The following is a 22,030-nucleotide window of genomic DNA, read 5'->3' as shown; positions in this document are numbered from 1 at the left end:
CACCCTCCTCCCCTCGCCGCCTCTCCCATGCATTGCGCAACCACAGTCTCAGGAAGGGCGAGAATAGCAGGGCCGCCTCGCCCCACCCCTTTCCCTCCCTATCCCCTCCCTCTTTTTTTCCTTCTCCCCGTCGTCTCGCTTTCTCCTTTTCTCCCTATTCCCTCCCTCTTCTTCCTCCTCCTCTCTCCCCTTCTTCATCTCCCTCTCGCACTCTCCGCTTCCCTCATCCTCTCCCTCCCTCTTCGCCAGGCGACTCGCCCCAGGAGCTGGGTCCGCCTGCGGAGCCGCCGGGCCAAGGTCAGCAAAGGGGGTTGCGGACCGTGCCGGTGTCTTGGTGGGTTGCGGCTGGCAGAGAGGAGCTGAGGGGGAGGTGGTGCTGCGAAGGTGGGGGGGGGGGGTTCTGCTTCGTGGGGTGCAACTGCAGCGAACGCGGGCGGTACAAGTTGTTGTGCTGCCATACAACAGGGGGAGCATCAACGCTGCTGGCTGGAAAGCTGACATGAAATCACATAGAATCATTCGTGTTGGAAGGGACCTCTGGAGAGCACCTGGTCCAAACCCCTGCCCAGGTAGGGACACCTAGAGCAGGTTGCGCAGGAACGCGTCCAGGCGGGTTTGGGAGCCACACAGGCTGGGGGAAGAACAAATTTCAGCAGGTAATGTGCAGCTCGCTGCCTCAGAAAACGATGGTCATCCAAACCTAGTACTCCCTGCAGGCTGGCATTTGACACCGATGGTCCACAAAAGCCTGCTGTTCGCTTTGAGGGACACCCCAGCAGTATCCCCTTCTGAAGGCTGATCTCGAGGCGCAGTGCGTTGTCCTGGATGAGAAGATCCCAGCTGCCAGCAGGTCCAGCTTACAGTCTCAAAGCATGCAGTTCATGTTGAGCTGCCTGCCCCAGGGAACACCAGCACAGCACTAGTACAGGACCGGGAGGCTCTCACCATAGTTTTATGTCTTGGCTGAGAGAGACCAGATTGGAGCCGGTTGCTGGGAGGACGCCACTTCCCACCTTGCACAGGTCAACTTTCCTGTAGCTTATGAGATCTTTGGGGTTAGCAGAGAGAAAACTGAAGTAGAGACTGACACTGTCACTTAGAAACAGATTATTTTAGAGTGGAAGGAACCACAGGAGCTCACCCACATGCATCCAAAGCAGGACTAAGTTCTTCCTACTGAAGAAGAACTTCCACATTGTGACAAGAGCTTCACAGGGCAAAGAAAGTGAGTGAAGCAAGAGAGAAACTTGAGCCTGGTAGCTGGTGCCCTGACCTAGGCTCCTCTGGTTTTGGGAACTATAAGGATACGTGGCAAGGATACATTCTTCCCTCATGTGCATATTTATATAGTCATACTAGGTAACATGCCCCTAAAGTACTCATTAAAGACTTGAGCAAATGACAGGTTTTCCTCCTTTCCTTACTGAGTACCCAATGAGCCTTGCCCATGACTTCCCTTCCTCAGTTGCTGAGTCAATTTTTAATGCTTTCTTCCTACCATCTCATAGTTAGGACACTCTTCTGAAAATCAGGAGTTTGAATGGCTTTTTGTTGACATGAGAACTAAACCCTGTTCCTCTGTTAGTTCTGGAAACAATATCCTGGAGCCTCCATGCTGCTAATCCATGGTTTCTACTCCATAGGCAAAGGACAAGAATTACCAAAGCTGTGATACCAACTATTCTGGCAGCAGAATGGATCCAGGCCTTAATGTACAGTGAGACGAGCTCTGCATGTGTTTCATGCCCTCCCTTGTATGCAAAGACCACAGAAAGTAGTTTTAAATAGTCACCATTTGCATAATTCACAGTTGGTTTCCTCCAAGGTCCCAAGCTGCCACCCTGATGGCGTTGGTATCAATGAATGGTTTTCCAGGATAAGTGAATTTTCCTGTGATCAGATTTCCACTTGACTACTGGGCACTTGCAGTGCTCGTATGCCTCTGCCAGCTTTGTGGGTGGGAGGATGACATTCCCAGTTGAGTTGGGCACTTGCAGCATTTGCTTGAATGTGCAGACAGTGCAATTTATTTTCAATGTTTTTCATGAAAAGAAATTGTGTCTAAAACAGAGTTTGTTTGCTTTCACTGTCCTGGAATCATTTGCAAGTGAATCACGCCGTGAGGAACTGTTGGAAGAAATCAGACGCAGTGCCTTTGCAGCATTGCCATTATCATCAGTTCCATAGGGGGGTACCATGAGTGACACCAAGGTTAAATTTCTGAGCTAATATAACTGTAGTTACTGAGTAAATAAGTTCACGGATAAAAAGAAACCCCTTCTCACCAAAATAGTTTTTGGAGGCAAGAGCATTTTCAGCACAGAGGAAGCTAGTGGCTTTCACTGTTTGCATGAGGAGCCACCGCAGCGTGCTGATGTAATACAGAATTTCTTGGAATTACTAAACCTGAGATTACAGAAGAAAACCCAAATGGAAAACACAACACAAAACTGCTCAGGAAACAGAATTTTCAATGTCATGAAAGTGTTGGGGGGGTTGTTTCATTTTGGGTTGTTTTTTTTTTAGCGTTCCAGGATGTTTTTGAAACAGTGTGTATGCTATGTGTATAAATCAGATGCGCACGTCTTGGCAGCAGGTTTGTTCTTCTCTAAGCTGTGATACCCAGTGCCTGCCTTATATTACATGGTGTTTCATAATGTCCATAGAACTTGGCAAAGAGTAACTGTCGCAACCTGCTACACAGAATGGGGCTTATTGCCAGAATTCTCAATAAAAAAATGGAAAGACGTGTTTGCTGGTTTTCTTTAGGTGCTCCAGTTTGCTTTACCTTAAGAAATTAGTAATTTACACAATTATCCTGTTGCCCTGAAGCCTTGTATGGACATATCATTGTCTATTGGCATTTCACAAGTTTATTTCCTTCTTTCTCGATTGAGGGATTATCCAGATCACTGGAATTTGTGGGTGTAACGAAGGAGTGGGCCCATTGTAGTCTATGGGCTTTTATCTTACGGTTTGTGAATCATCTTGAATCTAGTGCTGGGATTGGAAAGATGAAAAGCAGGCTGGAAACCAGGATTTGGCTATTTGTATTGCAGCTTTCATTCTTGGAGAACTGACTGGCCTGACAAACTCAATCGCATATTTGAAGATACACTAAGAACCTGCTTCTCTGACAATAAGCCAGCTTGATTATGGAGCCAGGTATTTCAGGATCAGAATGTGTCTGTATATGTGTCTCTAGGAGATACAGATGGGCAGGGATTTAGTAGCCCTCCAGGCCAGGCAGCTAATGCTGCCTAACTTCCCTGTGAGAACTGGGCAAGTTTCTCTCAGGAGTGACTTGGAAATAAAAAAGCTCTTCTGCCTATAACAGCCCCAGAGCCTTTGGCTGGAGAAAATGAGGGCAAGGAAATGACTGCTATTGCAAATAATTGCAAAGGAAGATAACGTTTGATGCTTCTGGAAAGATCTTTGGTCATGTTTCTGATCAGACTGAACCAATTTCTTCATTTTATTGTTCAAATAAGCAGCTGTAGAATAGTGCCTGGACAGGTTACTGCTCCTTCACTCACAGAATCACCAAATCACCTAGGTTGGAAAACACCTTTGAGATCATCAAGTCCAACCATTCCCCTGGTACTGCAAAGTCCACCACTAACCCATGTCACTGAGGACCTCATCTACATGATTTTTGAACACCAGGGATGGTGATTCCACCAGTGCCCTGACAGCCTTTTCCAATGCCTGATGTTCTTGCCATTTAACACAGTCAGGGGCAGATCTTCCCTGGGCTTCTGCAGGGAGGACCAACACACACCAATGAGACTTAGGAAACAGGTATGCTCTTACCAGACAGTTTTAACGCAGCCAGGGAGGTGGTACCACCCCCTCATGAATGTCGGGTGACTGACTCCTGGTTACATATTTGGTTCTTCACTTCTGCTTCTCCATCTGTTTACACCAAACAAGTAAAGTTTTTTAGTTCTGAGATCTGTTTGAAGTCTTTGCATGCTTATGAAACTGGTGCATTACTGAGATGATGCTTTTATTTCCTATAGTATCTGAAAATGAACTCTCCAAACGAAAAGTTCAGAGTGTCCCAGCCCTAAGAAATGTACAGTCTGAGTGTATTATGGTGAAATGGCCACCAGTTACATTTTACTTTTCAGAAGTAATCTATTGCTTTGTGGTCTTTTAGCAGTTACTGCTAAAGTTAGAAATACAGGAAAGAGACAACAATGCAGTAGGAAAGTACATAGATGTGAAACTGATATGAATCTTCCTAGCATGGACTTACTGTGAAGTCTTGGACAAATCAGTGTCCCTAGTCAGAATTTAGCAGGCAGGTCTAGGTGGCAAGGACGAAGCCCTATGTCTCTATCACTTGTTGGGGCTGGTTTCACTAGCCCATCTCTGAAATGGGAAGCTTGCCTTGAAGAAATGGAGGTAGGAAAGAAGCGTCAGCATGGTTTTCATCTGTTTCTGTTGACACAGACTACAGCAAATGGCCAAGTAAGAGCAGAGGTAATTGCCCCTACCCTTTTTTCCCAAAAGCCCACAGGCTGGTTGATCATTAACACAGTGAACATGATCAAGCAACCCATGATGGCTGGTTTTGCCTGGTACTTGGAGTGGACTAGCAGGAAGATGGTTGAGGATCCAAAGAGAAAGCTGCTCACTGTTCTTGCTGTCCTCTTGCTGCTCAACTCAGCACAAGCAGGTAAGTAAAACAGGAGTGCCTGGCAAAGGGATTGAAGGTTTTACATAGAAGGATTTGAATTCAAGTCTCCCCAGACAACCTGTGTGTCAAAAGATCCTTGCTATAATCTAGTTAGGTGCCAGGAGAAAGGGCGATGCAAGAATGGTACTTTCTTCTCCCATGCTTTGATTCAGTCTCAGTGATTGAATTCCACTAACCTGATGTAGGAGAGTGATCTGGATTTACTCTGAAGCGTAAGGAAGCGAAAAAGGGACTACTTGACTTCCGGCACTGGCATCTCATGCTTTGAAAGCAAGTGTAGCAAGTGTAATCTGCAGTAGCTGAGAGAAGATAAACAGGCACCATGCTTCTATTTCTTTCTTCAGTTGTGCTGGCAATGACTCTGCTATCATCACTGCAGCTCCACATCACCTGCATCACACTGCTTCACAGTGTGCCATATCTTTACTCATGATCCCTCTCATTTTACACCATTTCTGACCACACAGTGCTTGCACTGAACCCGCCCTTCCGTGTTAAGCTGCCTCAGGAGCTGCCTTTTCCCCAAACTGATCTCAGAGAACATGTTTTTCTCTCTTGCCTTCAGTACACAGGAAGGCCAAAATAAACCACAGAGGGATTGTCACTTCCCACAAAGGGGAATCTGAATATTGCATCTCATTGTGAGACTGTGCTGACCCTTAGGCCATGTTCTGCCTTAGCTAGTGTAAAGTATCTTCTATAGGTACAGCCAGCGCTTAGGAACATGGTTGTCTGATTATATATCTATTATATCATTGTACACGCAGATTCAAGGCTGTTTCGCTTCTTCCAGTCCAGAAAAGGGAAAGTGGCTGCATTGTCATCGCAGGAGGATGCAAATATGCCACTTCATACAATAACACTTTTTAGGTCAGAAGGGATCATATAATTATTTAGCTTCCTGCTCATTGCAGGTCAATAAATTTCACCCCATTACTAAGCCTTCCACTATTTGAATACAAATATCCCCATTCAGTGGTGCCTATCTGTTGGCAACCGTTTTTTTCTCAAAGATCTAGTAGCCAGCTCATAAATGTATGTAGTAGCTGTAACCAAAACCAACAGAATGTCGTTCACATCTCAGTAAAACCACTCTCAAGTCAAAGCTACCATGACATCCACAGTTACTTCCCCAGGCAGTGCTGGAATTCCATTAAAATACAGAAACAACTTCATCAGACTAAGTTTCCAGAATAGGCTGATTATAATTTATATTCTATCCTTTTTATCAATAGAAGTGAGAATGCTACTTTCTTTTTCCTAATGGATCAGAACAAGCTTTTATTTTTCCCATTGCAGAGATGCAGACTGAATATGCTGTTCACTGCCTTTCATTGTAGGGAATACAGACAAACTCCCAGGGCATCACTGTACTGACTTCCAGACAGCCAATTTCCTTCGGGGCAGTAAACTTAAGGTCCAGTTTCTTCTGTTCACCTCCTCAAACCCCAGCTGTGGGGAGCTGATTTTAGCTGGTGATGGCATCAAGAACTGCAGCTTCAACAGCAGCTTGGACACCAAGATTATAATCCATGGCTTCAGGTGAGAGAAAGAAGAGCACCCTGACTAGCTTTCACTGCTAAATTAGATGCTGCTGGGGCATTCCAAAGTGCTGGGTGCGGCCGGTAGGGAAACTTCCTGCTCCTGTGACTTTCTTAGTCTCTCAGCAGAGGGGCAGCAGGCAAAACACCTAAAGATAAGAGTTGGGAGTGCTCTGCCCAATACTGGACCTGGGGACTGTTGGTGGGCCAGGGCAGAGGCATGGAAATTGGTGCTGACAGCCTTCATTACAATGTAACTTGAAGTCCTTTAGTTTGTGGCCAGCTGCCTTTTTTGTGTTTCACATTTTTTGGAGCCTAAAAAAAGTCAGGAAATTGAAATCTCTTTATTTCTGTATCTCGTTCCCCTAGCTTTCCTGCATGTTCTCTCTTTCTCTCTCCTTATTTACCTCTTCCCTTTTCTGTCTTTCAGCCTTTTATTTAAGAAGTCTTTTCTTCAAGATTGTTGCCCCTTAAAATTGTCTTCTTGGAGCTCATGTCCTTACTTATCAACAGCCTGGCTTAGGCAGCCATTTAGGAGCCCTGCCAGACACATTAACCATTCTTGAAAGGGCAGCGATTTGAGCTGGGTTCTTTTAAGCTGTCACCATTCTGCAAGCTTATTTTACTTTCCAATTTTCAGCCAGATGTGACCATATAACACTATTTTGATGTGCAAAAGCCTGAATAGAAAGTGCATAGAAGACCAGGATGAAAGCACAGATGATGTTGCAGGGTCTTTCCAGAAAACCTGCTTTTGCCCTCATGTGACATAGCATGCCTCTCACCAGGTGGTAACAAGGGAAGTGGGTAGAATATAGCCCCCTCTGTTTTCCTTGAATTCTTGTGCGTAGATTTTATCGGGTTTGGGGTTTTTTAATTGCCTACAGGTGAGGGAATGTAGCAGTGAAAGACAAGGTGATTTGGTCAAGGACTTCCTGCCAGTTGGTAGCAGAGCAGGATCCAAATGTTCCTGGTCAGCTCATGTACTTGAGGTGGGCTCTGTGGTGGCACCACAAGAAGACTGAGATCTCGGTCTAAGCCCTGCAAATGTTACCTCATTCATTAAAGTATCTGGTTCCCTTCTGAATCAGTGTGCTCTGGAAGGTGTTACTACACCACTGCAGATGCCAGCTATTGGTGTCCGGACCCAGATGTTTCAACAACATCTGGCAGCCTCCTCCAAGACATGTGAAGCCCCAGCACCAGTGAACAACATATGCCCTACTTTGAAAGGCACCTAACACACTCGTTTCTGATGACTCCACAGGGCTTTGGGCACTAAACCTTCCTGGATTGAAGGGCTTGTCCGTGCCATACTGAACACAAGCCCAGTGAACGTGATTGCAGTAGACTGGGTTTATGGGTCTACAGGAGCCTATCCCTCTGCAGTGGAAAATGTCACAGAGCTGGCCCTCTCCATCTCACAATTCATCAGCAAGCTCCTGGTAAGATACTGTGCATTTCCAGTGTGGGGGGGAGCATGGCCAAAGAACATCATTCATTCCAAAGAATATCATTCATGCAAAAGATTCAGAGACCTGCTCCTAACCTGCTGTCTCCACGAACTTTATTCCAGAGTGAGAACTGTGTAACTCTAAAGAGATTTCTTCCCCCCCCCTCTCTCAGTGCAGACTTCAGCATGCCGCTGGTTTCCATCTTTCTCTTGAGTTTTGACATGTTCTGAAAACACACCCCTGTTGTCATTTTATATTTGCTTTGGGCTTCAGATATACTTCCCAGTAGCTGGAAAGCCCCAGATGTGTCACAGTTAGTTTGTGCACAGCACAGCTGAACACCCCTAACACAGTGAACGTGATATATCTTTGTGCTAACCACCTATGCATAAACTCCCCGTGTAACATTTGCACTGCAGACCCAGGCTGCCCAGCATAGGAGTTCCTGAGTATCTACACACCACAGCCACACGTTTCTAACCTATTGCTGTATGGCTACCCTTGGATCCACTGTGTCATCAGAAGGATGGGGATGGGATGGAGGGGGAGAGGAGTATCACACTCGTTACCGATTATGTCATAGAGTGAACAAATGACTAAGCTGGACAATGTCCTCACTTCTCATTCCATATCTGTGCTGAGCTGTAGTCTAGTTACTTGAGGACTTTTTCAGTCCTACACTACACCACAGAAGGCTGTATTCTCCTCTCATAAGTTTCCTTACTGCTCAAGGATATGGCCTCATTTAAAAGTCAGGATTTTTCATCTTTCCCTCATGCTGTCATGCACCATATGCTCTCCCACTGCATGGTGCTACAACATGCAGGCCAGCCTGCTGGCAACTGAATTCCTGTGCGTGGAGTCATCTCACATCAGATCTAAGTGGCTGTGCTTTACCTGGCAGTTCAGCTCATGGATAAACCCTTAATCTCTGCAAATATAACCTGAAAGTACTGATCAGTATATTGGCACAATGGTGGTATAAAAGTGGCAAAATTTTCTCAGCTTTACCAAGATTATTCCCATGGCGAACATGGATCACTCAGCTGAGAGAGGAAAATTCAGCCTGAAACAAGCTGTGGAAAGAGAAGCTACAGGCCATGTAGTTATAAAGAGGAACATCTGACCTGACCAACTTGATTAGGGTTGGGTTTGCATCTATGGACCTGAATAAAGACTCTGAAAAACAGAAAGGGCAATACCCATCATTCCCACAGCTGTTTGGTTCTCTACCATACACCTCAAAGGCAATCCTATGTTAGAAGAGCTACAGAGCTGCTGTATGGACTGAGACAGGGTATTTCACCTTTCTGCTACAGAAACATTAATTTGAATTATCATCAATCTGCAGGCCCTGGGAGCCTCAGGGACATCCATCCACATCATTGGGGTAAGCCTTGGGGCGCATGTCGGGGGCCTGGTGGGACACTTCCATGGCGGTCAGCTGGGACGCATAACAGGTATCATAAAACTGAGTTTTGGGTTCTTGTCTGCTCTTCAAGGGAGAGAATGAAAGACCAAGGAAGGGGAGTCATCCATAGTGGTCTTTTAATTGCATAAGGGCTCATTAGTTCCAAGTTTCCGGGCTTCTTCCTAGCTTCAGAAGAGCCTAACAATCCCTTTCCAGCCATCAATCCCCTCCGCACTGCCAAAAGAATTCATGTACTTGCAAAAGAGCCCTTCCACCCCTGCTCCACTCTTCAAATTGGCTGCCAGCATAAAAAGAATACAAGGCCTCATGAGTAATGAAAGCCCACAACACCCCCATCCTTTGTTTCCCCTTTATACCTGTGTGGTTCTTAAAACCAAAGCCCACAGTGCATCTCATTGTGTGGAGCAGCAAGGGTCAGCTGCTCTGCAGGAAAAATGTGAGCTGAGAGCCAAGGAGACAACCACGGGCAGGGGCAGTGGCCTCACTGACAAGTGGCACAGTCCTACCGTGTCCGGGCAAGAAGAGCAGAGCAGGTCCAGGGACGGCAACCAGGGTCATCCACATTTGAGTCATCACCAGGCAAATCTGTAGTAATGAGGCAAGCCCAAGTTTAGCCAAGAAGTCCTGTCACGATAAAAGCAGGACACCAGGCTGGGCATCGCATCCCTGCAACACAGCTCCAGCAAGGACCAAAGGCAAGAACCTGAGCCACTGTTGGGAAGCCCCAGATAAAGCTTCTTGCTGCTCTCTCCCACAGATCAGCTGTTTTCACAGTAGACTGAGCTAAGGCCACCCAGCTGTACCAAATCAGAGCTGACATCAAACAAAGAGAGCCAGTCCCCTGGATGTGGGGAAGAGGTTGCAGTGGGGAAATTACAGGGAAAGATAGTTAGAGCCTGATCATGGCATTTAGAGCTTTCTGGTTCAACTCAGCTGTTTGATACGGAGTGTGAATAGAGCCACAGAGTGATTTAGGTGAGAAGGGGCCTTAGAAGATTTCTAGACTACCTCCTACCCCCCTAAAAAACCACAACCCAGGGCTGCCTTCTCTGTTAGATCAGGTTGTTGATGGTCTTGCCAAGTTCTGGGAATTCCCAGGGATGGAGATTCATTTTGATAGGAGGGAAAATGTCACCAAGAAGGAAACCCTCTCGCAAACACAGACATGTCAGCTTGTATATTGTTGATATTGCCTTCTCCATAGAGAATTAATGGGACTGAGTCCAAGGCAGTGAAACTTGGCCAGCTGGAAACTGGCATGTGAAGCAGAGCTGTTTCTTAAACTATCGATGTTACCTGGGGTGTAGAACATCTTGTGAGATTTTTTTCCTATGAAAAGTGAACAGAATAAACCTCAGCTAGAAACAAACAGATCTCTTTAACCTTTTCTGTGGAATTGCCAGGGATAATTTCCTCTATTCCTCTGACTCCCCGGAGGTTGCTTCAGGAGCAGGTTTTGGGCAAGAATGTAGATGCTTAAGGACTCTATTTGTGAGAGAGACCACAGAAGCCTCTGTTTTAAGGATGTTTGGAGCTTTGTAATGCGTGGATTAGTTAGTACCTGGGATGCCAGATTCATCACCTAACTGATGATCTTCAGTGACATTGCTCAGACTGTAGTGTTAATACAAATTATGCTCCACTTAGGGAAGGTGTTACGAGTTTTATCCTCTTTCACTGAAAAGCCAAGATACTCTGTACCCGCTCTGTCAGAGCTATTTGAGGTTCAGTCACAGCTTTACAGCCTAGAAACTTGAGGTACAAAACTACTAAGGGTGAGTGGAACAGTGGAGGACAAGGTAAGGAAGCTGCAGTGGAAGCTGGGGTGGCAGAAACCATTCTGGAGCACAATCAATGCAACCTGGGAATAATTCATCACTTCTGCCTAGCAACAGTTTAAAGGTTTTGACAAAATAACCGGCCCAGAAATAAGAAAGAGAGGCTGAAGAGCACTGCTTGTTGAGGTGTTTGATTTTGTTACAGGCCTGGATCCTGCAGGCCCCAAGTACACCAAAGCCAGCCCTGAGGAACGCCTGGATCCTGGGGATGCCCTCTTTGTGGAAGCCATTCATACTGATGCTGACAGTAAGCTGTCTTCCATCTGCTTCGGCCCATGCTTCTGTTCATCCTGCCATCATTATTCCTGAGGAGCCTCTATGTCATTGTCCCTTTTTTTTGCCTGATTACCAGAAATTCAGGCTCACTCTGAGGAAGTTTCTTGGTGAGATAGGCTTTAATGATTAATTCATTGGCATGTATCCATACCACAGAGCACTTCAAGCAACAGCCAGGTGGAGATTAAACAGAGGGCAATCCTTCAGTGAGGTTTTTTCACTCAGCAAAGTGAGTTTATGCAGAATCAGCTCAGCATGGCTTTTGCCATATGGAAGGAATTTACCTGTCTAGTCTCACTTTGCTTTTTTCCCACCTAAGGTAAGAAAGGTGCTGCTGCTAGCCGTGAGGGAAAGTAAGGAGTTAAACCAACAGCTCCTTCCACAAGAGTATTCTAAAGCACTTGGGGTCTGTGTAGGCAGAACATGTGCTGAAGAATAACACCCTGCCCTTGAGTCATACCTCTTGCCTGTAGATCATGAAAACCTCTACCAACGTAACTCTCAACCATGACACATTAAGGTTGTGGTCAGTTTTGTTCTCCTTTGCACAGAATCAAGAACCTGAGTCACAGAGGTGGTGATGAAGCTGCAGCTCCCAGTCATTCTGATGGCAGGGCCTGGGGCACTTTCAGCTTCACGCAGCAAAGCTGCATAATCACAGAATCATAGAATAGTTGGGGTTGGAAAGGACCTTAAGATCATCCAGTTCCACCCCTCCTGCTGTGGGCAGGGACACCTCACACTAAACCATGTCACCCAAGGCTCTGTCCAGCCTGGCCTTGAACACTGCCAGGGATGGAGCATTCGGGTGTGTTGGAACAGGAAATCTGTCCTTGCTGCCTCCAGCACTGGAGCTGGGTCCAGCACTACTAATCAACCAGTTACTGGGGCCTGTCCTACACCGTATAGGGTAAAGCCTACAGAAGACCAAGTGTAGGAATGAAGTAGCTTTTCACCTCCTTTCAGATTTTGGGATCCGGATCCCTGTAGGCCACATCGATTACTTCGTCAATGGAGGCAAAGATCAGCCAGGATGCCCCCGATTCCCCTCTGCAGGTGAGAACACTGTGGCTTTCATGGCCATTTACCAGCCTGTGAAAATGCTATTTGCCAACCAGCTCCTGCTGCAGTCTGGGCAGACATCAAAGCGATACAACATGTATTTGTAAAGATACACGGTGGTGGGATTCATAGCCCGCAGCTCCTCCCAGCAGTACATCAAGCAGCTGAAATTAAAACCACATACAGGTCAAGTGTCTTGGCAACTGCGGTCAAGAGAGAGATGCGATTTTAGTGACACTTCTGTATGAGCCAAAACCCTAGAGTCAGTAGAGTTTGCATCAACAAAGAAAGCATTTTTGCTAGGAAGGCTCTTGGGTACTACTGGGGAAGACTTCTTTTTGTAGTTCATGCTGCAAGCTGTGTCTATACTTAGAAAGACAGCTTGTATGATTACAGCCCTTTGAGAATGGGACTTCACACAGTAAATAGAGTGGATAAATACTCAACTATGTTCTGCATGGGGGCCAGGTTATAGGGGACACCTCACTTCCACAGCTGGGGTCCCAGTGCAGGTGGGATCCAAAGCTATTGTACCCCCTTGCAGAGCACCTGGGGCCTCATTGATAGCACACTGATGGAGACATGGCAGCCCAGCAGTCCCCATCTTCTCAGGGACTCCATTAGCCTGGGAGATGCGCTTCTAACTTCCTACATATCTTCTGTTGCAGTGGGGATCTGGGCTTGTCACAGGGAAGGGGATTGCTGCAGAATCAGTAAGAGTGTTTCTTGGGAACAGGCAGAAAAGGCTGAAGCCAACAGGAAGGCTCATGGCTGCTGTTCTCTGGGTGCATTTTGTCTTGCAGGCTATAAATACCTGATCTGTGATCACATGAGGGCAGTACATCTCTATGTCAGTGCCTTGAAAAATTCCTGTCCGTTCCTGGCTTTCCCTTGTGCAAGTCATCAAGATTTTTTAAATGGTCGTTGCCTGGACTGTGCGGACCCCTTCCTGTTCTCCTGTCCCAGAATAGGTACAGTACCAGCATGAGACCTGCCTGGAGCAGATGACAATACATTCCTGATGCAGTTCAGATTACTCTGAGCAGGATTTGCCTTGAATCTCTTTGGGGATAGTAAGAAACTGGTTCGGTTTCAGGCTTCTATAGAGAAGCTCTAAAAGCTCATATATTGCCCAAGACAGAAGACCAAAATCTTGGACTTCTGATCATGACAGTTTTCATTTCACAAACGAGTTTCCAGAGTCACCTGCCAAACAAGTGGGCAGTTAACTCAAAAAGGGTCTTGTTGAGAGAAGCAGATGGAAATTTTAGCCCAAGCCTGAAGTCCCATTCTCCCGCAAACCACTCGCTGTTGCTGTGTCACGGTCATCCCATAGATAAACTCCCTGGACTGGGAGAAGGTAATAGTTACTTCTAGGCTTCTGAAACTGGGCTGTGGCTCAAGGGGAGGAAGTGTCTTCTAGTGCTGTTTGCAGTCTGGTACCAGAGGAATACAAGGAGAGGGCTTTTCTGGGATAGGTGCTCTCAGATCAGCTACTCCTTCCCCATGTCACCCAGCCACACTGTCAGCTAGTCAGTGGTGCAGGCCTCAAGTTATGGTGGTCTTCTCACTTGACCAACAAGTTAAATTTCCCAGTGTTTGCACTGTCATTTACATTTGCACTGAGTTTCCTGACTCAGGAGTAGTTGTGTCCCTCATTTTGCACACTGATAACAGTCTATCAGCAGAGGAATGAGATACCACCAAGAGTTATTCTGATGATGATCACCTGGGGTAGCCAGAATAAGCTTTTTGAGGGAACATTAACCTGCCAAGCAGAAACTACAAACCTGCACTTGCTCTGATTTGCACTGGTATAAACCAGGGTCTGTCCCCCAAGACAGTGGAGTTGGGTGGGGTGAGTGGAGGAGAATTGGGAACAACTCCGTTTCTGTTCTGGGTCATTCATGGCTTTCCCTGCACTGGGTTTATCTCCTCCTGCAGGTCTGCTGGAGCAGGCAGGTGTCAACATGACAAAGCTTCCCAAGGAAGTAAAAGTGTATTTAATGACCGGTCCTTCAGCTCCATTCTGTGGTAAGTAGCATGAGAACAAAAATTAGTCGGAAGGGTGTTGACCAAATGAGGTCGATCCGGGTAGTTAGGACCTACCATCCCCATGAGAATCAGCTCTTGTGGCCCAAACGGTCTGAGACACACAGCTGAAGAGCCCTAACCCTGCACATCTCCCCTATAAAGCCCTTCCCAGTGGATTTACCAGTGTGGGCAGAGCCCTGGGTTAACACAGCCATATGGCTTCAGGACTGAGAGGGGGGGTGAAAATGCCTGTTCATACTGGACTGCGCAGACCTGCCTGCTGTGCCTCTCCTAGCACAGAGACTTCTTTATGTCAGTTTGTTTCTTAGTGCTGGTGGGGCCGGGGAACCAGTGCTAGAAGACTTCTCTTGGCAGGGGTAGGTCTAACTGACAATACCAGCCCTCGCTCCCACATAACTTTGCCTCTTGCTCAGTCCATCACAGCCTGGTTGAGTTCCATTTGCAGAAGAAAAGAAACATAGTCACCAGCATTGAGATCACTTTCTGGAGCAACAGCACCAAGGACACAGTGAAGATCACCATGTGAGTGACAGGGCATGCTTTTGGCCTGTTTCATTTTTCCAGCTCCATGTTTAATGCTGTTTATCCCCAGTCCAGGAAAAGCACAACAATAGCAAATCTCCCTATGGGGCAGTGACTGCGTGATGAACCACAACCTTTCTTCTGGAGCCTCTCCACATTTACCTTGTATGCTCTCAAGAATCAGGCACGTGCTACCATTGCTCAGTAACCCGAGGCAGGCCTGCCTCCTCCCTGAGTGCAGCAGGTATACTCTGGGATCCCCAAACTGGCACTTTTGTGTTGCTATGCTACTTCATTTTCTACACCATTCACATGTCTGGTGCCAGTTCTAACCACAGCCAGATTACTGCTCTGCCAGTCAGAGATGGCTACAGCAAGACCCCATCCATCAGAGGTTCCAGGCTTAGACAGCTCTCTTGATGCCTGACAGGACAGCAGTTACAAAGAGGAGAAGTGCATCTCTGCACAGTCAGGAATGTGTTCAGTAGCTTGTTGCCCCTGCAGCGATGCAGCAAAGCTCTCAGGCTCTCACCATAGGGAATCATCCAGGGGGCAGAGGATGAAGACCATGTGTGCAGACAGACAGATCTCTCTTGAAAGCACCTCCCTTCTCCAAACTGTATCTGAATGAAAGGACCAAACTCAGGTTCCTGTTCCACAGGGTATTTCTCCACCGCAGAACTTCCCCGGAAATCTTTCTCGCTTCTTCCTATCCCTTCTTTCCCACTGCTGTGGGCTGGGAACCACAAGGTGGACATGCAGCTAGCACGCACTGCTGGCTGCCTCAGGAAGCAGGAAACCTGTCTGCTATAGAGCGCCAGCCAGCTCTCATAGGATCAGAGGGGTTCCGGCACTGGCCTCCACACAGTCCTTAGTGCTACACCAAAGCACTGTGACCTGAAGCTAACTGTGTTGCCTCTTCAGTCCCAGGCACCAGGAGGTAGGGATGAGAACCAGGGAAAGGGAAGCCACACTCCAGGGTGCTCTCCAGATTGACATAGCTGACTGGTGACAGATTTCCAGCCAGGCACTGCCATCTGGATTAGTACTCCTGCCTGGTGCAGCTCAGTCTGTTCGACCCCTCTCTAACTTGGAGGCCAAATCTGCCTTTCCCAAAGATGAAGAAAGGGAGGAAATTGTAACACCGAGGTCAAGTCAGGCCCCGTGCAGCGCTTCCGTTTGCAGCTGCGGCACACGGGGTTTGGTGTCCTGCAGGAGAAGTGAGACAGGCAGGCAATCCCCAGGCTTTGCTGTACCCTCAGGTTTTAATGAGACACTAGAGTTATGGCAGGGTAACCTATCCAGAGACACCCTCACCCTGAGAGAACAGCAGTTGTTATCACATTTAGGTGCCTTCCTAAGAAGCACAAGGCTAAACTGAAAAATAGGCTTACAGCAATAAACCTACAGATTTGAGAGTATAAAATTGAAGACATCCCTGCTAATTCACACTGTAACAAACAGATTTCTCCACTCCAGGCAAAGCTCTGCCCTCCAGTGCAGGCAAGCTCAGTGCCTAATGGGCATAGGTTTTCAGATAGCAGTGTTCACTGACTCATTTCAGGTCATCTGACATGCATGTCATCCTGCAGCTCCCCAGAAGTGCACAGGGACTGGGGAGTGTTCAGCCAGTCTCATACTTTCAGCAAGTGACTCATGTGGTTGTGTCTTGCCTCATATTGCCCTTCTCCTCCAAACATCAATTCCAGTCTCATTCCTTGAGATGCCATTACCCCACTGGTTGCTCGGAGTGCCCCAAGAAACATGTCCTCAAGCCCCATAACTGCCATGGGTCTGGCAGAGTAAGGACTTAGCTGCACTGACATTGCTTACACATCACACAACATCATACCCCATATCCAAGAATCATAGAACCATAGAATGGTTTGGGTTGGAAAGGAGCTTAAGATCATCCAGTTCCAACCCCCTGCCATGGGTCTGGAGCCAGCCAAGAGTCCTACATCCATCCAAAGGTTGTGTGTGGTTTGGAGCAAATGTCAGTCCCAGGAGTGACTTTCTTTAACCTGCTTAACCTTACCGTGTTCCTCTGTCCTAAGGCAGGGCTGTGTCCTGCCCATGGACAACACACAGTAGAGAGATGACCCCCCCTCTGTTTGTTTTCCATTTGCTATCTATTATTCACTTTTATAACCACAATTTCATGATGCTTCCTATTTTTGGCAGCTTCAAGCCAGACACAGTCTGACACACAAAACCTCCAACACCTACCGCTGTGGTTTAAGGGAGGGACTGGTTGTGCTGGTCTGGGTTGGCCACTCTGGCCTAGGAGGATGCTGAGTGCAACTATCAGCTCACTCCCAGGAGCTATGTTGGTTAACAGAAATGTAGGCTCTTCTTGAGCCTTTTGTCAGCTCTCTCCTTTCCCTACCATCACATTTCCACTCAAGCAGTCACCCAGGTGCTTCTGGGATTGTGCCGAGTCAGTTACACACATATTCTTCATAGGCACAAAGAAATCTATGATCTCCAGGCTCTTCGAGGTGCCAAGAAGATCAAGCATAAGTCCATTGGATGGACTTCACATGAGGGAGGTGGTCCATCTACATAGAATGGCTGGCCTGTACCCCTTCGTAGCACACAACTGACTGGACTCTAATCGCTGCTTACCAAACCTCTGGTATTTCTCAGTTCATGTTACCTGGGTAAGAGTATAGGTACAAATATCCCTCTATCCAAGCATCACACCTTCAACATGGTCAAAAGCAAATACCTAGGAAAAGCATTAAAAAAAAAAGGAGTGTAAGCATGTAGCAATACTTCCTCAAATAGTTTCCCAGTGTCTGAGTAATTGTATCTCAGGGACTTCAAGAGCCAAAGGTGGATCTTTGTCCTTATTAGCTTTCCTCTTCCATGAGCTTGTCCAGTCCCCTTCCCTTGATTTGTACAGCTACGTAAACTTTCTAGCATTCACAACATCCCATAGCAAGGATTTTAACAGCTTAAAAGGAATTGTACTCTGCAGTGTGCAATCTTTCTGAGCCTGCCATCTCCTAACTTTCTTTGATCAGCCCTAGTTTGTGTACTGGAAAACATGGTGAACAACCAATCCCCATCTGTGCCATTCATGATTTCATAGATGTTGACCACTTACCTCTCTGTGGCCATTGGGGCAGTGTTTCAGTTTATGTGCAGCAGCAAAACCAGTTCTTGTAATTGTGTGATGGAAGGAAGGGTATTTATCTGTAAATAGTCTTGACTACGGAGATGCATCATGGAGAGACAGCCAGATGAGTCTTCTCACTCCACTGTATTATGAGGCCTTCCCAATAATACCCCAGGTTCCCCCAGTGTTTCAACAGCTCTCCATACGGCTTGCATCTGCAGGTTGATTGAGTGCTCTCCCTCACATCTCTCACGCTGCCTTGCAGACCGAAGCACCAGGAGGTGGGCAAACGGCTGCTGGCCCACAGAGTTCCCCTCTGCCACATAAACAGCGTGACTCTCAAGTATCTCCCCAAGAACCAGTTTTGGAGGAAGGATGAGGCATCCATTGATGGCAAGTTCTGTGCAGCCCCACTGCCTCTGGATAGCAAGTAAGTCACTGGAATAACTTACTGGGACCCACTGAGGCAGTGCATGCAGCCTGTGGTTTGAAACGATGCATTCCCTCCCCTGTTTAGATAAACACGTAAAGAGGTCCCTCCCATCACCTCGATGACCCTGTGTAAATCATTTTCTACCTGTGAGGGAGGAAAATTACTAAGGTAGTTTTCTAGGAGTTTTCTACACTTATTCCTCAAGGATAAAAGCATTGCACTGTGAAAGGAAAGTGGCTGTGACTTACATCACCTTGAAGATGCTTAAGTCACAAACCATGGTAAAATCTTGTACTAACTGGGATTTATTCCTTTTGTCCCTGAATACTCTCTCCATCTTTCCTCTGTCAACAATGGGCCCCCATCTGAAACATGACAAACAAGCATTCTTCAGGATGAGACAACAGAAGACCAGTAATATATTTCTGCTTCTCATACTGCACAGCTTTATAAAGCACTAAGGCTAAAGATAATTATTTGGGGATTTTCTAGGCCATGCATTGTAGAGTATATGCCTTCAGCCATGATTACCTTACCTAGAGTAGAAGCAACCAAGTCCTCATCCTGAGAGACATAAAGGTCTTCTCAATAGTATAATATTCTTGCCAGGAGTTTTGCAGATCCAAAGTTCCTGCAGGCACGGCAAAGTAGCTGGATCTATACTGACACATTAAACTCTGTCTGTGTTGCTTCTGAGTTGACTTTTATGCTGCATCCAGCTGAAGCAAGCTACCGGGTACTTCAAAACAGGAAAAAACAGAAGCAGAAGGCAAAATGGGCTCACATTCAAATTCTGTTCTGATGGACAGGAAGGAAACTCAAGCACAAGGCAATAAAAATAGATCCAATAGACCCAGATAGGGGAAATATAGAGGCATTCCTATGTAAATACCAGGCATTCCCTTGAGCATAAGGTCTATTCCTTCCTAGCATGCTTTGCAGAGCAAAGCACTCTAAAGTTAGAATGGATGTGGAGATACGTGGCCTTTTATTACTTATGAATGGCAAACCATGGCACATCGTCTTAAAGGGGTGCTAACCTACACTGCTGGAAACCCTGGACCTGGCTGCAATGGAGACAGAGAGCTGTAGAGTTGCACAGGTTCACAGCTATGCTCTTGCCACTAAACTGAGAACACTCAGGGCAGCAATAGCACTGCTGGCAGAAGTAGGGGTGTGTGTGTAGAAAGATGAAGAACACAACCCCATACAATTCATCCCAATTCACCCTACAGCCAATTGATCCTGGCAAGAGCACAGCACCCTGTTCATCATGCCCTTGCAAAGCAGTACAAGGTCCATCAGCATTTTGCTTGCTCCTGTGTTAGAATAGCAGCCACCACTTGCTAATGCCCAGCCTGATTTCCTTGTGCTCTTCCCACAGCAGGATAATGTCATGCCTGCCCTGGAACCTCACCCTCCCCAGCAACACAGACATCTCCTATGAGCTGCACACTGCTTGTGCCTAGCCACTGCATTTGGAGCATGCATGCATACCCTAGAATGGAAAGGATCCCTAACCTATTGCTGCTGCCTGCTCACAGATGATGCTTTCACCATGAAACTGGATGGGTTATTTACTTCCTGCATGAGGGACAGGATGTCAAGGAAAAGCAGCAGATCGGAGAGTACAAGGTTGACTGGTTACAACAAGACCTCTCAGTTAAAAGGCTGGATTTGGACTTCTATCTCATGGGTTCTGTACCCAGCTCTGAGGGCAACTATCAGCCCACTCCCAGGAGCTGTGTTGATTAGCAGAAATGTGCTAAGTGAGTACTGAGTGAGTGAGAAGATTTGGATGAAAGAAGAGATATCATTCTTCCTACAACAGGAGTGTTGGAATGATTCACTTGTGGTTTATATTAAAGTGTCCTGAGGTCTTCATGTTAAAGGTGAGAGGTATTGTTTTTCCTCAGCAAGGGGAAATGATGTGGTTCAGGGAGTTATTCTTAGCCAATGATCCAATGGGAAATTCAGTAGGCCCATCTATAAGACACTTTCAGAGTGAGACCCTATTGATTTCATGTTAGTGCTCCTGCTAAGTAATCAGAATAGATCCCCTTCCCTGACAAGCCTGGAGCAGCTCTTCCGGCTGTTGGCTTGTTTTCTTTGAAGCTCACATAAAGTTAAACAGACACCAGGAACATGGCAGTGCTCTTGCAACCACTTTTACACTGCTTCAACCAACTGCCCAGAACAGAAGGTAATAGTAGGAGGATGGAGCATCATAGTTACAGGGCCACTTAACACAAATTACTCCTGGGAACTCAGCACAGCCTTTCAGAGCTGGAAAAGTAGCTGAGATCTGGAAGGAATTGGTGATTACAACATTACAATTACAATATGAGATTACAATATGATTACAATATGAGGCACATGTACATAGAAATAGCCCTTACCCATCCACACTTTTTCCACCATCTTGATGAATACGCAAATTAAAGAGGAGACGAGTCTTTCACCACCTCTGCCCACAAATCACATCTTCTATAGGCCATTTCCTCTGGTTCTCTGGACTGGCTTCACGGGGTGAAAGAAGTGTACCAGGAACACCATGGTCAGGAGAGGGTGACATACTAAAGGCATTTCTGCCATGAAGAAGCCTCAGTCATTTGTCACGAGCTGTCACTATTGCTCCACTAGACATCGTCACTGCAGAGTTAGCTCCTGGTGTCAGCACACAGCCAAGCTTTTGGGCCCTGAAAGCCACCTAACAAACATCATCTCCAGCTTACACTCAGGAGAGGGTCAGAGCTGGACTCTGACAACCTGACAGAGATCCAGGTTAGTCGGTGCCATGACTGAAGAGTTTCCAGGGAGAACAGACTGGAACACAACCTCAGCGAGCACCTGTGGAGGGCACCATTCAGCTCAGCCCATTTACTCCGTGGGTCCCACATATGAACCACTTCAGAGCCCTCTCCAGACCTCAGCAAGAACAGAGGTCTTGCTGAGATCCCAAGGGCAGATCCCAAGGGCAGAGATTTCACCCATCTGAGTCTTGCAAGACATGCAAACCAGTCTCTGGGCCACAGAGAGAGCAGCACAAGGCAGGTAGGGCTGCCTCCACCAGCCCAGGGCTGACATAAAGCCAGCCCCACACACAGAATGGCCATGTCCCCACACCTCTCTGCCAAGAGACACAGAGAGCACCCTGCCTGAGTGTGCTGATGGAGGGACTGATGGTCCTCCCTCCTGGATATCTGCCCTGGAGAGGCTCCTACCCTCACCACCCAGCTTGGCTGCACCAGGCTCTGTGGGACAGTGGATTCCTCCACCAGCACTGCCATCTCCAAATCCCTGACAGAGGAGATGGCTGGGGAAGCTCATCAGCCAAAGCCCGTTGCAGCTGAACCTGAAGAGGCTGTTTCTCCATGCTATTTTCATCTAAGATTTTGCACTTCTTCCTGCCAGTGGCTGCTCTCAGCAGAGATGTTTTGTACTCACTCACTTCTTCACTCAGTGGGTGCATCCTTAGGTCATCCCCTGCTGAGCACACACACACAAAAATAAGGGGGGGTGGACAGACACAGACAGATTCAGGCTCTCCTTGTCTACACCTGCCCCCAGTCCCAATTCCTCCCCTTT

General features: G+C 47.0%; 1 protein-coding gene across 4 annotated transcripts; it reads left to right on the top strand.

The window, feature by feature from the left end:
- Positions 1 to 169: 169 nt before the first annotated feature.
- PLA1A (phospholipase A1 member A) lies at positions 170 to 20,333 on the top strand. 4 transcript variants are annotated; one of them, XM_062618815.1, is made up of 13 exons: positions 170 to 297; positions 4,519 to 4,684; positions 6,046 to 6,247; positions 7,514 to 7,691; positions 9,052 to 9,160; positions 11,116 to 11,217; positions 11,315 to 11,353; positions 12,213 to 12,302; positions 13,112 to 13,279; positions 14,253 to 14,342; positions 14,777 to 14,885; positions 18,275 to 18,439; positions 19,827 to 20,333. In XM_062618815.1, the coding sequence occupies exons 2-13, from the start codon at positions 4,552 to 4,554 to the stop codon at positions 19,909 to 19,911; spliced, it is 1,470 nt and encodes a 489-aa protein (XP_062474799.1). In that variant the 5' UTR covers positions 170 to 297; positions 4,519 to 4,551; the 3' UTR covers positions 19,912 to 20,333. The 4 variants fall into 4 exon arrangements, 3 of the variants coding, with proteins under 3 accessions (XP_062474799.1, XP_062474781.1, XP_062474789.1); XR_009964806.1 differs by lacking the exon at positions 170 to 297 and adding an exon at positions 18,527 to 18,610 and having other exon boundaries at positions 4,358 to 4,684; XM_062618797.1 differs by lacking the exon at positions 170 to 297 and having other exon boundaries at positions 4,361 to 4,684.
- The last annotated feature ends 1,697 nt before the right edge of the window (positions 20,334 to 22,030 follow it).

Source organism: Pezoporus occidentalis, unplaced genomic scaffold, assembly GCF_034315485.1.
Source record: "Pezoporus occidentalis ecotype Australia unplaced genomic scaffold, CSIRO_AGI_Poc_V1 ctg104, whole genome shotgun sequence".
Taxonomy (NCBI): domain Eukaryota; kingdom Metazoa; phylum Chordata; class Aves; order Psittaciformes; family Psittacidae; genus Pezoporus; species Pezoporus occidentalis.
The sequence above is the reverse complement of the archived record's forward strand: the minus strand, read 5'-3'. Positions and strand labels throughout refer to the sequence as shown.

Coding starts and splice junctions, on each gene's coding strand:
- PLA1A (XM_062618797.1), top strand. CDS start 4,405: ATGGAGGTAGGAAAGAAGCGTCAGCATGGTTTTCATCTGTTTCTGTTG. Junction 13,280..14,252: donor GTTCTCCTGTCCCAGAATAG/GTACAGTACCAG, acceptor CTCCTCCTGCAG/GTCTGCTGGAGCAGGCAGGT. Junction 14,886..18,274: donor GACACAGTGAAGATCACCAT/GTGAGTGACAGG, acceptor GCTGCCTTGCAG/ACCGAAGCACCAGGAGGTGG.